The 21,295-nt window shown below is 42.6% G+C and overlaps 3 protein-coding genes across 4 annotated transcripts; 1 reads left to right on the top strand and 2 right to left on the bottom strand.

The window, feature by feature from the left end:
- Window positions 1-1,175: 1,175 nt before the first annotated feature.
- Window positions 1,176-5,865, bottom strand: lrit2 (leucine-rich repeat, immunoglobulin-like and transmembrane domains 2). Of its 2 annotated transcripts, XM_076743264.1 has the most exons (4): window positions 5,696-5,865; window positions 4,647-5,437; window positions 2,336-3,081; window positions 1,176-2,095 (listed from the first exon to the last, which is right to left on the bottom strand). In XM_076743264.1, the coding sequence occupies exons 1-4, from the start codon at window positions 5,803-5,805 to the stop codon at window positions 2,069-2,071; spliced, it is 1,674 nt and encodes a 557-aa protein (XP_076599379.1). In that variant the 5' UTR covers window positions 5,806-5,865; the 3' UTR covers window positions 1,176-2,068. The 2 variants fall into 2 exon arrangements, with proteins under 2 accessions (XP_076599379.1, XP_076599378.1); XM_076743263.1 differs by having other exon boundaries at window positions 1,176-3,081.
- A 607-nt stretch (window positions 5,866-6,472) lies between these two features.
- lrit1a (leucine-rich repeat, immunoglobulin-like and transmembrane domains 1a) lies at window positions 6,473-11,628 on the bottom strand. The gene is made up of 4 exons (XM_076742273.1): window positions 11,289-11,628; window positions 10,332-10,792; window positions 8,907-9,212; window positions 6,473-8,579 (listed from the first exon to the last, which is right to left on the bottom strand). The coding sequence occupies exons 1-4, from the start codon at window positions 11,408-11,410 to the stop codon at window positions 7,513-7,515; spliced, it is 1,956 nt and encodes a 651-aa protein (XP_076598388.1). The 5' UTR covers window positions 11,411-11,628; the 3' UTR covers window positions 6,473-7,512.
- A 2,931-nt stretch (window positions 11,629-14,559) lies between these two features.
- rgra (retinal G protein coupled receptor a) lies at window positions 14,560-19,477 on the top strand. The gene is made up of 7 exons (XM_076743451.1): window positions 14,560-14,958; window positions 15,269-15,425; window positions 15,893-16,014; window positions 16,660-16,813; window positions 16,938-17,055; window positions 18,865-18,978; window positions 19,313-19,477. The coding sequence occupies exons 1-7, from the start codon at window positions 14,880-14,882 to the stop codon at window positions 19,454-19,456; spliced, it is 888 nt and encodes a 295-aa protein (XP_076599566.1). The 5' UTR covers window positions 14,560-14,879; the 3' UTR covers window positions 19,457-19,477.
- The last annotated feature ends 1,818 nt before the right edge of the window (window positions 19,478-21,295 follow it).

The following is a 21,295-nucleotide window of genomic DNA, read 5'->3' as shown; positions in this document are numbered from 1 at the left end:
TTGATAGAGGATTACAGAGTTAAAAGTTGCAAAGAGCATTGATGCTTTAGAATGAAAGAAAGCTACGCACATGCTTCAAAAACTCTGGGATGTGTTTGAAGCAATGGAGGTTCTGAACAGCAAGTCAAATACTTGTCTTTCTGAGTAAGAAAACTAATAAAATAAGTATTATGTGCACATGGTTAACCCCTGATCTTTGAACACTGCCGCTCAGGAGATCAGCAGCTGTTACATCGCGTAGTGTTTAAATAATACACGGCTTTATGCAACATCAGGGTACATAAGGAGAAAAATAAGATGAGCCCAAATAGAGCTTTAATTCATGTGTGTTCTGTGTTGAAACAGCTGAAAATGAGTGTTTACAGAATTCACATTGTCTTGTGTCATAGACCGTGGATGAGGATTACAACAAAAAGCAGCATCAATCCCACACCCGCAAATCATATAAACACATCTGAACAAGCAAGAAAGCAGATGTGTCTGTGGGCCAGAAAATGAGAGCTGCCAATCTCAACCCGTCGTTTAAAACCCTGATCTTCAATAGACAGGGAGGGGGGGGGGGGTGAACTGATCTCCTTGCATCACAGGAGGCAACACATGGAGTTGGAGGAGGGGGCGCGTGTGATCTGATCATAAAGTGACGGCAGGAGGGGATATTGGAGACGATGCCAGTGTTTGGGTATTATGTCAAATGAACAATGCCATTGGCCGAGGCATATCCGAAGTGCCATCTGTCTGGGCTGGGCAGCACGGATCATGTGTGACGCATGGCTGCTGTGTGTTGTGTTCACAGAAGTGGGAGACAAGGAACTGTGACGTGCATGTACAGTGAGCAGTGGAGGGGATTAAGCATATGTTGACGAAACTTTACACTTCACATATAGAGATTCTTGTTTTGTGATTCCTTGTTGAGCTGCAGTGGAGGGATGGTGGCAGAAAGAAGGAAATCTGCACCAAAAACACTGAATGGATTCAAAGTGTTGCAGCATCATACAAGCCTTAGATAAAGTCTAGACTACATTTTTGCCGTTAACGAGGACTGTGGATTTACACTGGAGGAACACCAAGAAGAAATCTTTTAATGGCCAGTATGAACAGGGGGAACGATCACAGGAAGTACAACCTGTTTCAATGTTACATGGGTATCTGACTGTTGATTTAAGACAGATCTGAGAAACTGTGAACCCATCCTTTAATCTCATTTGTCAACATCAATCATCAATAATAAATGGTAAAAAGTTCATATAAAATACGCTGTTTCACTGACAAAACAATTTAATTCAAATCCAATTTTAGTACGTGTCACTTGATATTCACAAATTACATGAAAGAGATGATTAATTAAGGTTTGGTGGCCTTGTTTGATGTTTGTCACAGCATAACGCACGACCCCCACACCCACATTTACATACACACACACACACACACACACACACAATTGAATGCACAATTTCATTTCGGATAAAAAGCCGTAATTGAAAGATTTCATATAGTGTTTTTACCAAAATCCACCAATACATGATGTGTCTTCTTGCACTTTTAAAAGAACAATAACATAACTCAACATATATAGTACCATACTGTATACTAGCTTAACTACATCTAACAAAGACATTGTCTACTGACACAGTGCACAATTACTTCACATCACCATTTGGTTCCAGATCCACTATTGTGTTACAGTAAAAATATGTCAACTGCATTGACAACATTGAGCTAAAAGAGTAAGCCAATATGAAATGAGTCTGATTAATAAAAGCATATATAAATACACAAAAAAATATATCAAAGTGCTAACACAATTACATACAGATAAAGCAGAAGATGGAGTCAGCACCTACTACTGAAAGACTTTTATCAGGTGTACTCATCAGCAGTGATCGTGAGCACCCCTCCAGTTAAATCAATCAAAGGCGTCAAATAAAGCAGTAATTTCAAATGTGCGATGGCTGACATTTAGACGTGTTATGACAACAAGACAAACATATTTCAGACAGAAACAAACAGCGGCACATTCTTTACAGTGGTGCAAATCCTTCAATTACACCCTTGACAAAATGGTCATCATTCACATCTTTGCAACAAACTCCTCGTCCTAGAACAGAGGAAGAGATGAGATTAAAACCAAGGCAGACAATATGGTCATTCCTCTGAATATTTATGCGAGTATCAAAGTCAGCGTCGTACAGCAGATCTACTCTTTATTCTATTTTACAAAAAGAGCTGATACAGGAATGGACACTGGTCTTTTCCTAGTAATTTAATATAGTTCAGCTGTGAGTCTGCTGTGATCAGCTTTGCCCTTATGTAGTCTGTCATCTGACCTCCTCCTCACCTTCCTGTCTTCGCTGGAATCTTTATTAACCAGACCCTCGTCGCTGGCGGCCTGCAGGCTGTCGAAGGTGCCTTGCCTCTCCCGCTCCATCCCAGACGGGCTGCTTTCTCTCCGTCGGTTCTTCCAGGACTGCATGATACCCTCCAGGCAGGCAAATTTAGTGTCAGTGGTGCAGGCATACATACCTATAGGCACAGCCAGCACCATGGCTAAAACTATCACCACTATGTGAATCAGCTTCTCCCTCTGTTCCATCTCGGTAATGTCACTTCCTGTTACAAACACAATGCACTGTCCAGCACGTGGTGCCTGGTTCTTAAGGGTTACACAGATTTCATACTTGGTAGCAGGCATGAGATCAGAGACGGAGTAGGAGTGAATCCCAGGGCCGATGTAGATCATTTCTTTCTTATCATCATCCGCACGGCCAAAGTGGATGGTGAACCAGGTTTCCGCCGGGCGGTCCAAGGCGGCGTACCACTCGATGGAGATGCCACGCACTGTCTGCTTGGCGATGCGGATGTCAATGTAGACGTTTTCATCACCAGCAGCAGGTGCAGCCGGGATGCCGGGGAGGAGTGATGACTGGGAGCCACCAGGAGAGCGGACGTCCAGGAGGATGCTGACAGAGGAGTTTCCAATGAAGTTGACAGCAGTGCAGGTGTAGACACCGTGGTCAGCCGCGTGGAGGGAGGGGATCACCAGGAAGGATCTGATGGTGTCTTCATCCACTCTTTCCTGAGACTCTGGGAGGAAAACAGGGATATCCAATGTTATTTTAAGGGGCATGCTTCACTCATGGTGGAAATCTCATTTTGTTAATTATCTTAAGCCATTTCTCCACAGTTGTGCACAAATTATTTCACCAAGTTCAGGTAAACCAATGATTTAAACTGCTTGTCCCAATTAAAGAGAAAGGCTGGACAATAATATGACCCAGACACACATACAGTTATTTTCATCATCAATTACTCAATTAAATGTCAGAAATAGTGAACAACAGTAATCACAGTTTGTGTAAATGGATATCATGTCCACACATAAAGTTAAATGTTTATCTAACAGGAGGTGGTGTGACCATGTCAGTCATGTCCACAAAGTCTGAAAAGGACAGCAGTTGCTTTTCCTCATCAAGTTACTCTTGATCCAAGTCGTTCGGTACCCTTTATGAAGAGTTTATGAATTGTTACAAATGGCTTTTATTGTTTAATAAATCACGTTTTGTAACTTAAAGTAAAACTAAATTTACATTCCATTCAGTGGTTTCCATTATGGGCCATTACCAGGAGAAGAATTCCGAGTTGCCAGAATTCACGTAGCTCTTTAATTCCTCAGGAAGATGCTCCAATGGACTGCGTGACCTCTGACCTTCTAGAAAACAGCTGCAGAGTATCCAGAGCAAAATGCCTTTGCTAGCAACTTATCAACATTTAAAAGTGCGGAGTTAATGAGTTACTTTACAAATAATTTTAATACTTATTAACATTTAAAATTACAAATGACTGATGAGCGTCTGCCATTGGCTTATTAGCCAGTCCTTTAGTTACTACTTATTAATGCTTATAACTGCAGAGTTGTTGTCTCATTAGCAGTTAGACATTAGACATCATTACTCTACTTAAATGATTTTATTAATGACTTGACTATTAATGACTTGCCAGTGCCAGAGTTTTTTGTAGTGACCTCAAAGTTCATATGAATGGCTTATAAACTATAAGCATTAATAGATCATTTATTAACCAGTGTAAAGCCATAGACCGTATAAAGGGTATTAGAAAGTGTGTATTTTAGTCCTCCTTCTTATTTTAATAACTATTTTTACTTCTACTTGGACACTTGGGTCATTATAAAGTATAAATGTGTATAAAAGCCCTCTGGTCAGCTACTCTGGTTTCAGTGCAGCATAATGAGAGATGAATATTGGCAGCAGAGCTGGGGTTAGTGGCAGCAGTGCAGACACTGGTGGGAGAAGCAGCAACCTGCTTTCTGTTTATGACGGACTAGTTACTATTAGTAAGCACTCCACTCTAAAGGTTAAGTCTAATGACGCAGATGTTTACTTAATTACACAGTAGCTCAACAGGGCTGACATTAGGTAGTCTGCAGTGCACTGTAATCTCCAGCACTCTTAATCAACACTGATGGCGTTGTGCAGATCGTGAGAATCAGTGGTGATGCCAATATGCAGATTTAACCCTTCTCTTCTTTGTACGGGTCAGCGATTAAAATGTGTGTTTAAGTATCTAATTTACCACAAGATATCACTCGGGTTGGGTGTGTGGGCGACATGCTCTGGACATCACACTCTTACCCTGAAATCCTCTGATTATCTTCAGGCCATATGTCCACCACACCGCGGGGTCTGGCCTGGCCTTGGCGAGGCAGCGCAGGGTGAGGTTTGCGCCCTGGGGTAGGCTGATGTTGGGGGACGGGGTGGTGACGACAGGCTTCATGCACGCCTGCAGCTCGACCTCGTGGAAGAACTTGCCTGCCCTAAAGTCCGGCCCTGAGCAAGTCAAGTAGGAGTTCATCAGTATAATCGGGGGGCTTAGGGACCTGATGAACTCCACGAAGCCCTTCAGGCGGCAGTCGCAAAGCCACGCGTTGTCGTGGAGCGCCAGGACGACGTTCGGCACGAAGGTGGTCGCCTCCCGCTCCTCCATGCTCTGCAGTTTTTGGTAGAGAGGCCAGTTTTGGAAGACCTCCTTCGATATGACCGTAAGCCGATTGAAGGATAAGTCTAAGTAAGTCAGACCTGGCAAAAATTTTAACGCATGCTCCGGCAGGACGTCCAGCTGGTTGTGCTTCAGGTCCAGGATCTTGAGGGCCGGCGTGTCCTCGAACGCTGTCCATGGTACTGAACGCAGCTTGTTCCCCTGCAGACGGAGCTCGGTTAAGTTCCCCAAACCCTCGAGACCCTTTGAGTTTATCACTGTGATGTCATTGAAGTTCAGCCACAAGTTCTCCAAGGCGGGCGTTTGCGAGAATGCTCCCCTGGGTATTTCTGTGAAGTGAGATTTTTCTATGCGTATTTTGGTCATATCATCTGGAAGGTTCTGTGGGATGGCCCCAAACGCGCTCTCCTCCATACACACGAGCGACCTACGGTTAAAGGGAAGAGTTTAAGTGATCATTCGGCTGTTGTGTAACCTGATTCTTCATAAGCACAATTTAGAAGGACCACAAATTAGAGTTAAACCTTAATCGAGCCCCTGCAGATAAACCTTGTCGTCTTTTTGAGAAAATGTGAGCAATTCAGTTATCCCATGTGTCTTTAATTTATTAACCAGTGACACAGTTACAGAGGTTAAAAATATCTCTGCCTTGGTGAAGACTGGACTGCATGAAATCAGGCCTTACCTTCCATAACGGTCTTCCACACAGCTGCACCCGCGTAAACATTGAGAGTAAGTTTCATGCGCTTGAATGTTGAGCAAAACTATAACTAGCAGGTAACAAATTATGTCCATAGTCCGCGAAAATTACTGAAGTTAAGGGCTACATTCGCTCAAGACATGCCGAGTGTGGCCGACGAGAGAAGTCTTTTAAGCTTAATCCCTGACGTGCACGCACTGAACGAGTGGCGTCTAATTCTTGGGAAAGACACATGATTAACACTTCAGCCTCCAGTCTGACCTACTGCATGTTCAGTTCGGTGTCACTTTCTGATAAGTCAACCTCTCTGAAGTTGTAACTACTGTTACAATTTGCTTTAATGCTTTATTGATTAAGTATAAGCCAGTAATAAGAAGTTTTGGGTTGCCAGTTTGTGAAAAATCCCTCTGACTGGTCTTCACGCATTCAAATGAATAATTACTTCTAAGTTGGCAAACTATTCATTAACTTATGAGCTTCACGCTCTTTAATGAACCATCAAATTTGCAGTTATACACAATAATAAGTTATTAATAACTTGCTTTTGGTCATAACCTACTAAAGAAAATTTTCACAATCTGGCAACCCAAAAAGAGTTTTTATCAGTGTCTTAAATCTGATTTTTAAAGCATTAACATTAATAAAGCCATTAGAAATCACATAGACTACCTTAGACGGACACTGACAGCCAAGAGTTGGCAAATTAACATGAATAAATGGTAAGGTGAAAGTGGAGATGTAAGAACACACAGTACCAGTAACTGGATATGTATATATAAAAGTTTATTTAACTATATTCAAATAATATCATTGGAATGAATAGATCTACATTTAATTGGGTAATGATGCCTCTAGGTGGCACAAAACAGGTAGAGATATTTCAGTATGTGTCTCATTGCTGGGAATAGAAATCATTTAACATTTCATTTTGCATCATTTCCACCCTATTTACAAAGTGTCATAGTTCAGTCCTTTCTGTACTTCTCTCCAGCTCCAGCTTTTCTCCATTCACCAGTGTTGAACCATGCCTATGTGTATATCTTCTCTGAGAACATATGACAGATATATACAGAGGCACAGACTTAACTGTATATGTAAGTGTACATCATCCAGTAAAGTATATACAAATCCTACACATACATATATGATATAAACAATGGAGTATCAACCGTTGAGTTCCCTTTAAGTCAGATCAGGTTGCAGAGGTTTCTTCGCTGGGCCATGCATGTGAGATGAAAAATAAATTACACGACTGTAATGCTCTTTCAGCTTTTGACATGTTTTCTCTCACAGGCTTAGTGATAAAAACATTCTTTTTGACATAAAAGCATGAGTGTGTTCGAACGCTGTCTTACAATTGATGCATGGACACATGTATGACAGTCCAGTCAGTTTCACTCTGTCTGCAAGAAACATACTCTACACATATCTGGAAAAAATAAGTTAATTAAAATGTTAAATATTCTCTAAACTGATATTTCCATTATAGTGCAGCGTGCAAAAGTCCTTTGATAGAAGTTGGCTCTCTGTGGCGGTGGAGTTGGTGGCGTGATCCAGCGAGGAGGGACGGGTGGCGGGGAATCCCATGGTGTGGGCGTATGGGAGCGCGTGGGCGGGGGACTGACGTCAGGATGCTGCTGAGGGTGAGAGTACGGGTAGTGATGGGGATATGGATGTGGGTGGAGATGGGGGTGAGGGTGGTGATGAGGGTGCAAATGGGTATTGGGGTTAGGGCTGGGACGTGGATGCGGGTGAGTACGAGGGAGATGGTGTGGAGCAGGAGCCGGAGCTGGAGCATGATGTCAGCAGAAGTACTCGTTAGGCTGTCCCTCTATCTTAGCTGTGGCCTCCGAGTCCAGGCTGGAGCGGGCTGACAGCAGCCTGTTGGACTCCTCTGGGTTCAGTCTGTTCAAATACTCGCCCTCGAGCCCTTTGGCCTTCGTGCCAGGCGACAGTGTTTCAAAGGTCACATATGAATCTTGGATGTCCTTGGATTTCTTTCCCCAGTACTTCTGAATGCGTCGCTTCAGTGCACCACAGCACACGATGACAGTGAGCGGGACGGCAATGATACAGGCCACTGTGATCACAATCACATTAATCAGCTTCTGGGTACCAGTGGCACTGGCTGCTTCATCAGTGGAAAATATAACACACTGTTCCTTCTTGGGGATCAGCCCCCTCACACACACACAGGCAATGTACTTGGTCCTGGGCACCAGCCCTTCGATGGTCACACGGTTCTGCCCTGCCCCAACATTGATCTTCCTCATGTCCCTCTCTCCAAACACAGCATACAGTACACTGAAGGCTGTTGTGTTCTTAGCCTTAGGGGCCCTCCAGTTCAGAGAAATGGTATTGTCTGTGTCCCCCACCACCTTTACTGAGCGGACCACCCTGTCTGGATCCTGCTGCAGCGATGAGGTGTTGGCCGCCAAGTTGCTTAGATTAGTCTTCTCCAGATCCAGGAGTGCGTCTGGGTTGGAGGAGGTGGCAGGCCCTGGGGTGGCTCTGTCAGCCAGGCTGTAACTGGCTAGTCCAGGATCAGGACCAAGACCAGGTGGAAGGCCTGGATCCAGAGCAGACAGGGATGAAGGGCTGGAGGTTGGAACCACATACCTGGCCACCAGCTTCTCCTGGTAAGCTGCTTTGCCCATCTGGTTGGGTTTCTTGACTTTGGGTTTCTTGTCGTTGCTGGTTTGGTTCCCCTCTGGTTTTGGTGAGTTAGAGACAATGAGAGAAATCACAGCTTCAGCATTCCCTGCGTAGTTAGTGGCCTTGCAGATGTATTTCCCTGAATCACGATATGACACAGCTGGGACACTGAGGATGGACCAGGTGATTCCTTCCTTTGAGGTTTCCTGCTGGACTGTGGTGACAGAGAGGACAGAACATGGTCTTTACACAATAAAGGTCAACATATGAAAAAGACAAGTAAAATATGATGTGGCATCTGAAAAAGCCTTTTTCAGAAATCCATGAAGAGACACCAAGCAGGTGATTAAGCAGTGGTGCACTGATCATCATCACAGTTGCATAAGTCACTGTTTGTAGCTACAGCTGTCAGTCAGACTTACAAGCTTACTGTCTCCACTGGTAGCTTTCTGTTTAATTAACAGCAGCACTACAGTGCAGACAAAAGCATCTTATGTCAGGCGCAACACAGAGAGATACATTCAAAGATCTGCTGACTCACCTGTTCCATTAAGGACTCGACCGTCTGCCCTGCGCCACATCAGATCTGGGATGGGGACTCCAATGGTTCCACAGCGGAGGAGCACATTGTTCCCAACGGCGCTGCGGACTCGTGCCACAGCTGTGTGGATGCGTGGCAACTGACAGCGTCGCAGCTCCGCATCACTGAACAAGACTCCTGAAACACTCTCTGGAGCTGAACACCGGAGCCTCGTGTCGATGAATGCCACCGAAAGAGTCGGAAACTTCTGGAACTGGACCAAGTCATAGAGCCGACAGTCGCACACCCAGGGGTTGTCATGGAGACCTAAGGGTGAGGGTACAAGTGAGACAGGTGGAAGACGAACGTCCAGCTGTGTGCAAAGTGTTAGACCAGCCTGCAGATGGCCAGTGTGGATGTTAGGATGTTAATCCTGTAAGAGGATTAACATTTAATTCATAAACTACATCATGACCATGACTATGGCAATGATGGTGGTGGTGATGATGATGATGATGATGATGATGAGGATGATGATGATGATGGTGGTGGTGGTGGTGGTGGTGGTGGTGGTCGAGTGATCAAGGTCAGGTTTTGCTGTCATTTCATCCTCCTGTCCTTGACCAAAGCACCGGCCTTTAAAGCTGAACCTGGAACATCTGTCCACCGTTCAGAGTCTGAGGATGGGTTAACACAGAAGATGAGCAAGTGGAAAATTAACTTTGTATTTCTTCTTGTATTCTAAACATGCAGCAGGCTATAAAGTGTAGCAACACTGTGCATGCAGTTGTGCTAAATTCCTAGGTAAAATAATAATAATTGCCAATCAGGCTTCTTCAACGCTTAATTAAACCATATTTTGTCTTTGGTTCTAGGGTAAATGTAGGGTAAAGGGTAATAGCATAGAATGGGCCAAGTCTCATATTTAAGAATAAAGAGGGAAAAAAAATTCTATACCAACATGAGAATTTGGCCATTTGAGAAAAGCTTTGTAATCTAAATTAAGAGCAAATTTGGATGCAAAGAATTTGAAGAATGGGATATCTTACTATTCCATAACCTTGTGAATTTATTTCATCTTGGTATCACTTAAGCTTACTGCCCTTTACTGTGCTGTAAGGCCATTTATAAACGTTCTATAAATGGTTTATAACACACTATAATGTAGTTGTTGTTAGATATAAGTGCTTGTTAATGATTTTGTCAGCAATTATAACTCCTCTTGTGGGCCCCCATGCGTGGGTGTTGGTGTATAATTAATGACAATATAGTAAAACAAAGTTATAATGATATGAAATATGTCTTCATTGGATTCAAATTATTGAAGATATAATCTCTGAAAAATATTGTGTGTTGAAAAGGGTTTTAAATTGAGGCAGGCATAAACCTCGACCTGAACGTTTGGGTGAAAGCAGTTTGCACGTCAGGATGTGCACTGTTCCTTACCAAGTATCATTTTGGAGCTCTCTGGCCCTTGCACAGGTTTTGCCGCCAGCCAGGTGGACAGCACCTCTGCCGGCAGGGTCAGCAGGCTGTTGCTGGACAGATCCAGGTAGGTGAGGTTCTTGATGTAAGTGGTGGCCTCCGCTGGCAGCGAGGTGAGCTGGTTGTTGTGCAAATCCAGTAGTCTGAGGCTGGGCATATCCATGAGGGATTCCCAGGGAAAGGCGGTGAGGGAATTCCCGTCCAGACGAAGCTCTTCCAGGTTGAACAATCCCCGGAAACTGTCTGCGCTCAAGGCGGACAGCGTGTTGAAAGACATCCACAGGAATTCCAGACTGGAGAGGTAGTTGAAGGCTTCGCTTGGTATCCGCTGGATGGCCGTCTTCTCAATCCGCAGCTTGGACGTGTCAACAGGGAACCCGACAGGCACAAGAGATATCTCGGGATCATTGCAAATCACGCTCCTGAAAGTGAGACGTGGCAAGTGAATTTGTGTTCACCACCAAATCATGCTCCACAAATTACGCATTTATGGACAATTTGCAATGTATCAGAGCAAATGAAAAATCTAATAATTAATCAGAAATTAGTATTTAAGTCTAAGATAAAATCATGTTTCCAAGTCCCAAAGATAAAATCTGTCCTAAGTTCACGAGCAACAAAAATGTTGAGGCAGATAATTTTGAAAAAAACTCTCATTTCCCAGTCCATCCAAACTCGCATAAAACGCATAGACGGGGGTTGAAAGTGCCTTTGAGAGATAATCCTGCATTAAATAAAATTGGACCGACATGCACTCCCTGAATTATCTTTTGTACACGTGTTCACCTCTATGCAAACATCTGTCCTCATATGAGGACAAGACCTGTCCGTCTGTAAAGATGCGTCTGTGCGCACAAACCAGAACAGTTACAGTGTGTATTTGATATAGAATCTTTTTCATCTGGACATCCTCCTTACCTGGCCTTTGATCCGTCACTCAGGTTGTGGTAAAAACAGCTGCACTGCGACGGGCAGGAGCTCACTGGGGAGACAAGTTCACCTATGGCCACGTAGAGCCCCAGGAGCAGGACGAGGAACATTTTGGCCCACTTTTACGCATACGCAGCTTGCCTACATGCGCCCAGTTTGCGCCCACTAAAGTCAAACAGACTTGATTTTTTCTCTCATTTAAAGGAATATCATCCGCATGGCTTTGTCCCACCGCTTCGCTGTCCCATAGTGATCCGACTGCTATGAGTCCCGAGATAAAAAGGATAGACAAGGATTAGCGAAAGGACTGGCGTTCTTTTCATTTGGATGCGTATTGCATGCCGGAATCCGATAGGCTGCGCAGAGACGTCCCTATTTATTATCACAGAAAAACACTTCCGAAATGGTCATAATCCACTGTGATGTTTGGATTTTTTCTTTCCCTCAAATGTAGCTTGTTCATTTGAGCCCTGCCGTGACTGTTAATCTGAAAGTGGACAGCACTATGTTTTACCACAAGGTGGCCCCTATATCACAGCCTGTGGCTCCTACCTTGGGGCCTGTCCACTCAACAGATGTTTACTTGACATTTTCTTAATCTGCCATCCTTTTTTTTATTTGAGGAACTTTTAATATTAGAATCAGAAACTAAAAATTATTAGAAATAAATCCTTGTGCTCAACAGTCAATAATCAGACCCACACTTTTCCTTTCACATTCTGATTTCCCCGTTTGGCACCCCCATCCCATTTTATGTACCTGCACACAGTGTAAATTATACATAGATTATCAATCAATGGGAAACAAAGTAGTATTTACTAAGCAAACAAAAAGACTTGAATTGTAAGGAATGCATGCTTAATCAGTTTACTCACAGTGGCCTTTAGATTTCACCTCAATAATCCATTTGGACAGAGTCCCACTTGGGGGAAATACCTCTAATTGTAAAGCATTTGTTTCACAGTGTAGGTAAATACTACATGTGTTGTTTGAGATCTCTTCATTGTATCCCCCCTTTGTGTTTCATCACACTGGAAGTTTAGTGTTACACTTGGCTGGCACTGAAAAGCGTGCCGCCTCTGGCCTGCATAGATGGCGAAACACAGGACTTTAATGTGTTTGAACAACTTGGCAGCAAGACCCCACTTTAGATCTGACCCACATTTAACCGCAGACAGGTCGAAGGTTTTACTAGACAACAAAAAGTTTAGCAGAGATTAATAAATAAACCCAATAGAATAATAAAGTAATAACAGCTGGATCGAGACAATAATAGTTATTAGAAACTGTCTGTGGTGTCTTCATCTCCTATAAATGTATTGTGTGCCACATATGTATACATCAAAGTCTTCCTTCCTCCATCCTGAGTAGTTGTCCTTTATCTTAGTTAAATTGCCCTCGTTAGCCTTTAGTTTAAACACCCCTTTGAGTCACAGGTCTCTCAGTATGTATGGTTTTAGAACCGTGCAGGTCTGTACTGAGGCTCTAAACGTGTTGAGCAATCATGTTGAAAACCTTAAACATTCCATATTGCCCCGCAAGTAGTTAATCTCATTTACTGAAGCCAATAAAGCCGCCCTTTTACATTGTATGAACCAGAAGACTGGACTTTATCTAAGGTGCAATGTCATTCTTAGTGTGCAAAAAATCTCAAATATACTGAAGCAACTTCAGAATAAAGAGGATTTTGGAGCGTCTGCTGTATCTTACAAAATTATTACTGAGTTGTCAAATTAGAGTTCATTTGCACAACCACTTTGAGCAGAGATATTAAAAAACAGGCTATTACTATTGTACACAGTTCTTTGTGCCACTGTTTCTTTACACTTTTGAGATCATTTCTCACCTTATTTAATCTTGAATGATACATTTGTGAGAGCAATTAAGTGCTTTTACTTTTGGGTGAGACCAATTTTGAGAGCAAAAATGAGACAACTGCACACTTACACTCTTGTTGGGGTCAACCAAGGACACAGGGATTTTTTTTTTATTCAACATAATAAGACCAATGAAAGAAATTCAGATGACTGTCATAGTGTTAGCATGTTTCAACATAATCCCAAATATAGAGTTTAGTGGTAAGTGTTGTTGTGACCTGATACACATGTTCTCAAATGAATACACAGAATTAGCCATTTGTTTTTAGTAGGGTATAAGTAAAAACTCAAACATATATTGGATCATGTGCATTTGCATTTCCATAAGATTTAGCACTTTACACATTTTCACCTATATTTCCCAAGATTCCTGATCATATAATCCTGAGACTGAAATAGACTTTGGTCACACAATGTCAGGCTTGTGGTACCCCTCTAGCCCTATGGCATGAAAAGCTGCAAATGATGTCGCAAGTGAAACATGACGAATCCGTCGTAGGCTGGGGATGATGGCTGGATTTCATGTAATTTACACACTTTATGATCAGCTAAAGGTGAATTGGAACACTGGCTTTTATTGTACACCGCATACCCCCCTCCCCCCATCATCGCACGGGAAACTACAGACTGAATCAAGCCTCTGTTGACATATGTTGTGTCTGCAGCTCCAAAAGTGCAATTTTGTTTTGTTCTCTATCATTTCAGGCAGATGTCACAGTTGGTTTAATCTCTTGAGGTCAGTGTGTCTATCAAAAGTTTTATTCCCCGCCAAAATGACAACAAAGCAAACGCTGACGTGTCCAGTTTCACATCCACTAGTCAAAACAGAGTCCTACCATATGGGGCAAAGGATTAATAGGCCTGAAGGTACAGATCAGCGCTAAGGATCCTCTATGGTGCAACCAGAATCCCTTTGAGTCATTAATCAGCAAATGGACAGGGCTGTTATAACAAATGCACATACATCATATACACTTTACTGTAATAATAAATATGATAACGATGAATAACGATAAACTGAGCATGAGCTGCAGGACATTGATGTATGCATATAGGGGGCTGGAAATATTTTGCACGCAGACCAAGAGCATTCTCTACATGTCTTTCACATATAGTCGTGTATATATAACGCTGTAGCCTCTGGACGTAACATGGACCAAACGCTCGTGCGAAACCTGCAAAAAAATAAAAATAAAAATAAAAATAAAGAATAAAATAAAATAAATGGGGGATGGTGTTACGGTTGGAGGGTTTGTTTTCTTAATAAATGTGTGTGCAGTTTTCGTAATGAACGTGTGTGTAGCTCCGATTGGCAGGAGGCTGAGGCTCTATAGACACCTGTTGTTGTCTCTCCTTAAAGTGACGCATCCAACGTGTCGTTTGACATCAGCGCCGGCTGCATCCTCACCGGGACGCAGACACAAAGGCTTGTTGTGTAACTAATTGAGGGCTTTGCTGTTGCGGTGGGCAAATACGCATTAAGGGTTGCGTTTGTGCGGTTATGTTCATTAAGACATTCCTGCACGGATTGGGGCGACAGAGAGCGGGGGGGTTTACATAATAAAGTGCATGCTTTTCACGTGAAATGCCCCTTTAAAAGCGGACTCCCTTCGGTCACAGTGAGGCATATCGTAAAGGATCGGATAGAGAGGACTGAAAAGTCTGTGAAAGCTGCACTTTCTTGTGTCAAATCGGCTTCAGGATGGTCTCGTCTTACCCTTTACCGGAGGGCTTCTCCGACTTTGATGTGTTCTCCCTTGGATCCTGTCTGCTGGTGGAGGGTGAGTGTTTTCGTTTTGTGCTGGAATTCAGCCAAACGCTGCGAGGCTACGAGGGCTGCGCCCGCTGCGTAGCATTAACCTATGACAGGACCTGACGCCACCCGGGCACTGACAGTATAATGTTGAGAGAGGAAGGATCCGCAGCTTTCTCTGTAAACTCACAAATTAACCCTCGCTTACAGTCTGCAAGCGAAGAAAATGACGATGTGCTGCATGTGGCGCACGAAGCAACGCTGTGCGCGCTGATTCCCATTCACCGCCGCACACTGCCCTCATTCATGATATTTATTTCTGTTTCTGCCACTTAAAGGTCTGCTGGGCTTTTTTTTAAATGCGGTGACAATCGTCGCTTTCCTCAAAGTGAGAGAGCTGAGGACCCCCAGCAATTTCCTGGTGTTCAGCTTGGCGATGGCTGATATTGGCATCTCCATGAACGCCACCGTCGCCGCTTTCTCCAGCTTCCTGAGGTGAGTGATGTAACCATCCCCTTTCGTAAGGAATATCGATCATGTGTGGCTTAACGAAATGAAATTAGAAAACAATGCCAAATAATTCTGACCTCGAGGTGAATAATGGACAAGGGAATGTATAATCGATACGGGGAGGAACAATCAAAGCTGGAGAGTGGAGGGGGAGCGGTCAATACGCAGCTAAAGCCTATGTCATAACGTGCAGAGGATTTTCAAGCTGTAATCAGGAGATGAAAGTTGCTGCTCTGATTGTGCATGAGTCCAGGGATTATTATATTTACTATTATTGTTATTATTTCATTTTTAAATATAGACCCACGATCTGAAATAAGCAAATTCACTGATTACTTGCAGCTTGTATTTCCATCAGTTTCAGTGTGTCAGGTCAGGAACATAAACTGCTTATTTTTATATTTAAAATGAATAAATGCATGAATTTACAAAAATAAACCCTCTGTCATCAGGTACTGGCCATATGGCTCTGAGGGATGCCAGACTCATGGTTTCCAGGGCTTTATGACAGCTCTCGCCAGCATCCACTTCATGGCCGCCATTGCCTGGGACAGATACCACCAGTACTGCACCAGTAAGTCCCCACCTGCTTTTATCCCCGCCCAGTAGGTCATGCACAGTTACAACCAAATGCATTCCCTCTTTTATAGAGCATGGGTTTTCTCTCTCTCTCTCTCTCTCTCTCTCTCTCTCTCTCTCACACACACACACACACACACACACACACACAACAGATTTATGTTACCAGTCTCCAGCTGATCTTAAGACCTCCTGCTTTTCTGAAGAGGCCAGCTGGTCAACAAGTAGCCTGTTGTCTTTGGATTTTCCACAGACTGTTCTGACGTGTATCCTGTTAAAAGAACAAACAGAGCAGTTGTTATAAGCAGATGAGTAAATGGTGGCAAAAGTGCAACCTGGGGGGCTTGAGTGCTAGTACAAACCTTTTTTATTATGATATTCCAACACTGAGATACTGCTATTTTTAGCCATTGTTAATAGCAGGACAGAAGGGTAAGAGGAAGTGACTCTACACCTTGCCTGCAGTGTTAATATGATTCTCTGTGCTTATTAGACAGTTAGTTACTCTGGTATGGACACGTTAAAACAAGGGGCTTCACTCGTATTGTGACTTTTGGCAGAATGAGGAAAAACATGTCCTCTCATAATGTTGGAGGTGTGAAAAAAGCAATGACAAATGTTCTCACCTTGCTCTTGTCAGGGACAAAGCTGCAGTGGAGCAGCGCCATCACCCTGGCTGTGTTTGTCTGGCTGTTCACTGCCTTCTGGTCTGCCATGCCTCTCATCGGCTGGGGAGAGTACGACTACGAGCCCCTGAGGACCTGCTGCACTCTGGACTACAGCAAGGGAGACAGGTACTGTATAGGCACATACTCTTGCACTGCTAAAGATAAATATAGATGTTTTTTTGTTCTCTATCCCTCACTAGGAGCAGTTTATACTGACCCTTTTTTTTTCTTTGCATTTTTCTCTCCACAGAAACTATGTGTCCTACTTGATCCCCATGAGCATCTTTAACATGGCCATCCAGCTGTTTGTTGTCATGTCCTCTTACCAGTCCATTGCACAGAAATTCAAGAAGACTGGAAACCCCAGGGTAAGTAAAATAAAAGATAAGAACACCAACTCCACCTACATACAGCCACATAAAAGAAAAAGAAAAACACTTAAAGTTGGCATTGTTACACTGACTCTGTTTGGCGTCAGTTGTTCCAAATCCAAATTTAATCACACGAAGGATGCAGAGGAATTTAGAAATTATTAAATCCAATACACTAGCAGTCATAACAGCTAATGCACAAATCCTTACAAATATGCAATCCATATAAAGATTCTTCCTGCTTTGAAGTCACCCACTGAAAGGAATCAGAGGAATTGCCCTTATATTGACATAAATTTCATCTCTGCCACTGTAAGCACAACTTCCTCACGTGGTGCTCATTCAGAGTAACAAAACAGGCAGTGAATGAGGAGCACTATATAGGTCATCGCCACGGGGGGAAGACCGGGCGCTTCAGCTGGGAATGCAGACAGTAGCTGGTGTGCAGTGAAAACAACAATGTTTCTCTGAATGGCGAGTTCAGTAGTGGAGTTCCTCAGGGGCTGAATCAGGTTGCCTCACTTTAGGTTGCATAAGCCCATTACTCACAGTCATCTGAGTTGGCTGGAGACACTTTCATTACAAGCATAAAGGCTGCAGAGTAGAGACACCAAGCTCTCCACCAGAACAATGCTTTTATGTAATGTAATGTATAGTCACACACTGCCGAAGCACATGACATGTATGCCATAAAAACCCGAAAGGATAAAATTGACAGATGGAAGTGATGAGAAGTTGTGTCTGATTTGATTTTATGAATATTTTTATATACATATCCTTGATTTAACCAGGTAAAAGCCTCATTGAGATTAAAATCTATTTTCCAAGAGTGACCTGGCCAAGAAGGCAGCCCAACAACATCATCACAAAAAAACAAATACAACCATATGAACAGACATAAAACAACTGTTAAACACAAGGGTACAGGTCAATAATGATAATCAAATAATAATAATAACAGCAATTGGAGGGGGTAAGTTTTCCTCTCGATCCCTCATTATGGCCTTGAATTCCCTCGGAGAGATCAGCTCTGATAATTTCAGATCAGTCTGTAGATTATTCCAAGAGGAGGGAGCAGCATATTTAAAAGCTTTTTTCCGAAGTTCTGTTCTAACTCTGGGAACCACCATCTGTAGAATGGACTGAGATCGAAGGCCATATTGATTTTGATTTCGATTTCTACACATGTAGGAGGAAAGATATGGCGTTTTTTAAACGAGTCTGTAACTGTCTTTCCAGTCAGTCCCACGCTGTGCAGCCAAACTGCTCAAACCCACAGAGTTGAAGTCAAAACTTTAGTGGAGATCCCAAAGTTTCCAGAGATAAGAAACGTGTCAGGTTGTGTTAGTGGAAATAAAATGATGCAAAACATCTAGATGCAGCCATAACAACAGCAAATTGTCGATTGTTGGACAGTGTGAAATAATTTCCCAACCTTTAAGCTGCTTAAGAGGCAAAAAGGGAACACTTAAATGTGGCTCTGTAAGTGTGCACTCTGACTCAGAATAATGTCTCCTTTGACCCCTGGATTACAGCAGCCTTCCCCCTTTGCTCGCTAGCTGTTTCTGTTTTCTAGCTGAGTGAGACTGATCTTAACACAGGTAGTGTTTTCACCCGGACATGATCCCTGGCATGTGACTTGTCCCAGAGTAATAAAACCTCATGACACAAGTCCTCCTTCACTCTTTATGGTTGATCGGTGACGAATTATTCTTGTTCTGATCCTCTCTCCCTTTCTCTGTTTCCTCCATTTTCATTCCTTGTTTATCCCTCTTGCTCTGTCTCTCTATCAATTCTCCTCTTTAGTTCAACCCCAACACTCCTCTTAAGGCTATGCTGCTCTGCTGGGGCCCCTATGGTATCCTGGCTTTCTACGCCGCTGTGGAGAACGCCAACCTGGTCTCTCCCAAGCTCAGGATGGTAAGGACAGCCAGTACATACATGCACACAAAAACCCTCCACTATAATGCAAACATTTTAATGTATAGATATTGAAATGCAGCTCAAATAATATGCTCATAGTCACATATTATGTGTAAAATATGAAGATTTCTGACTGGTAGTATCATAAACACACTGAGTCAGATAGCAATGCATGCTGCTATCTCACAGGAAACGTCTAATTTTCATCAATCATCAGAATAATTTTTCATTTCAACATAATTAGCTGAACAAGCTTAACGACTGTATTTTAGCGCTTTTCTTGAGACTCTGTAACGCTCCGCTAACAACCTTGTTGTACCTGTCTCTGCAGATGGCTCCCATCCTGGCCAAGACCTCTCCCACCTTCAATGTCTTCCTGTACGCTTTGGGAAATGAGAACTACAGAGGAGGCATCTGGCAGTTCCTCACCGGGGAAAAGATTGATGTGCCTCAAATTGAGAACAAGTCCAAATAAACTAAGCATGCAATAATTATACACATTTACTGTCCTGGTGGTTTCTCACAGGTACCTAGGTGTTTCTGTCTGTGAGTGTATGTGCATGTGTTGTGTCTTGAACAGTGGTAGCCATTGTCCCTTGTAAACATCTGTCATGGATTTGTTGTCCTTTGTTTCTGTGGTTGTGGCCTATTTCAGTTATGAAGTAGAGGAAAAAAGCATTTTGAAATGACTTACAATTGAACATGTCCAAACAATCCCTCTTGGGAGGGACTACTAATTACAGCAGTTTTTCATTGTAATATGTAGTAAATGCAGCAACAACAACAACAACAACAGCAGCAACAAAATTGGACTTGGCTACTTCTGTAACAAACACATGATTTCTCTGGTTTTGTCACATCAGTATGAAATTTAATATTGTTTCTTTTATTAAGTGGGAGATGACTTTCATTTTGAGTTAATTTGAAGAGAAGCTTTATATAGACAGACGTCATCCGTGACGTAGAAATACTCTTAGTTTCACGATTGATTTAAAGCAGTCCGACAAAGAAAGTCATTTCACACGCTTCAAACCAAATTATGTGCACTTTGGCAAATACTGGCATTTAATCTTTAAAAAGAAAAAAACACCAGCTCTTTGCCTCAAACATCCATGTAGCGATAATTTTCTTTTAGCTGAAGCATGATATAAATAATTTATCCTCTGGCCAACATCTCTGTTGCCAAACAGCAGCCATCAGAGCCCTATCAATCATCCATTTGTAGGCCTTCATGGAAAAATTTCCCCTTGTCAGCCAAGCATTTTTTTTCCCCCTATGGTTCTCTGTTTCTATAATTTGGTGAAAGAGAAAAGACCCTAAAATATATGAATGGAAACAAAAAAGCTAAAAGATGTTCCCTAGAAGATCTAGGGGATTAATGCAGCAGATTGATTATGTTTGTGATGTCTCTGTGACAGTCAGGAAGGCGTCTGTCCACGTTCACTTGGTGAAATGTGAAAATATGTGCATGCCACTGATGTCTCGTCATGCCCTGTAAAGTCATGAGTGATCTCTGTATGCAGAGTAGAACTGTGCTAATCCTTGAAACAAGAGGACCATTCTTCAACACACAGCCCCCACCACAAGTTAGAGATTAGTCGGTAGTCTGTAGATTAACTGGACGTGCTTCTCGCCTCCGGATTTGTGTATGAAATAAAGACAGAAGTCTGTGCGAAGCTTTAATAGCATCCAAATAAGAGATGTCAGAATTAATTACTGGTATGTACTTAACACCATTTGAATGCTATATTTATGTATAAGATTAGGCTAAATATAATAAGTTATGGTGGCTCCTCAGTGTTTTTTTTAAATCCCCTCTGTCTTAGACAATATTTAATGTACCTATTGTGCATATTAATGATTATTATTATAATGATGCAAATATTATGTTTCTTCATATATGATTGTAATTCCTCACAAATCTTACCTTAGAAACAACTTTGACATTTCCTTGAAATGTATTATCTAACCAGAGTGTCAGACAATACACAATAACATACTGGTTATCATATAATCAATATTCTTTCAGTAGGTTTCAGAAACCAAGTAGCTCACTCTTGTAGTATTTTCTGAATGTAGCATGACGATTTGGTAGAAAATAGGAAAATTCCATCAATATGCAACACACCCGATCAGATCTGGGGTCAGAGTGAAGTGTGTTTTAAAATTGAATACTGTCGTAACATGAGGCGCAGATGCTTTTTAAACACATGGGATCCAATTTCTACACTATGTTGCATGCATGTGATTCACGACAAATAATGTAGATCCTCAACAGCACAAGCAGAGCGATTCACAGCCGAACCTTCCCACG

Source organism: Chaetodon auriga, chromosome 11 (assembly GCF_051107435.1).
Source record: "Chaetodon auriga isolate fChaAug3 chromosome 11, fChaAug3.hap1, whole genome shotgun sequence".
In the NCBI taxonomy this organism is placed as follows: Eukaryota; Metazoa; Chordata; class Actinopteri; order Chaetodontiformes; family Chaetodontidae; genus Chaetodon; species Chaetodon auriga.
Note: the sequence above shows the minus strand (reverse complement) of the source record. Positions and strands in the feature narration are given on the sequence as shown.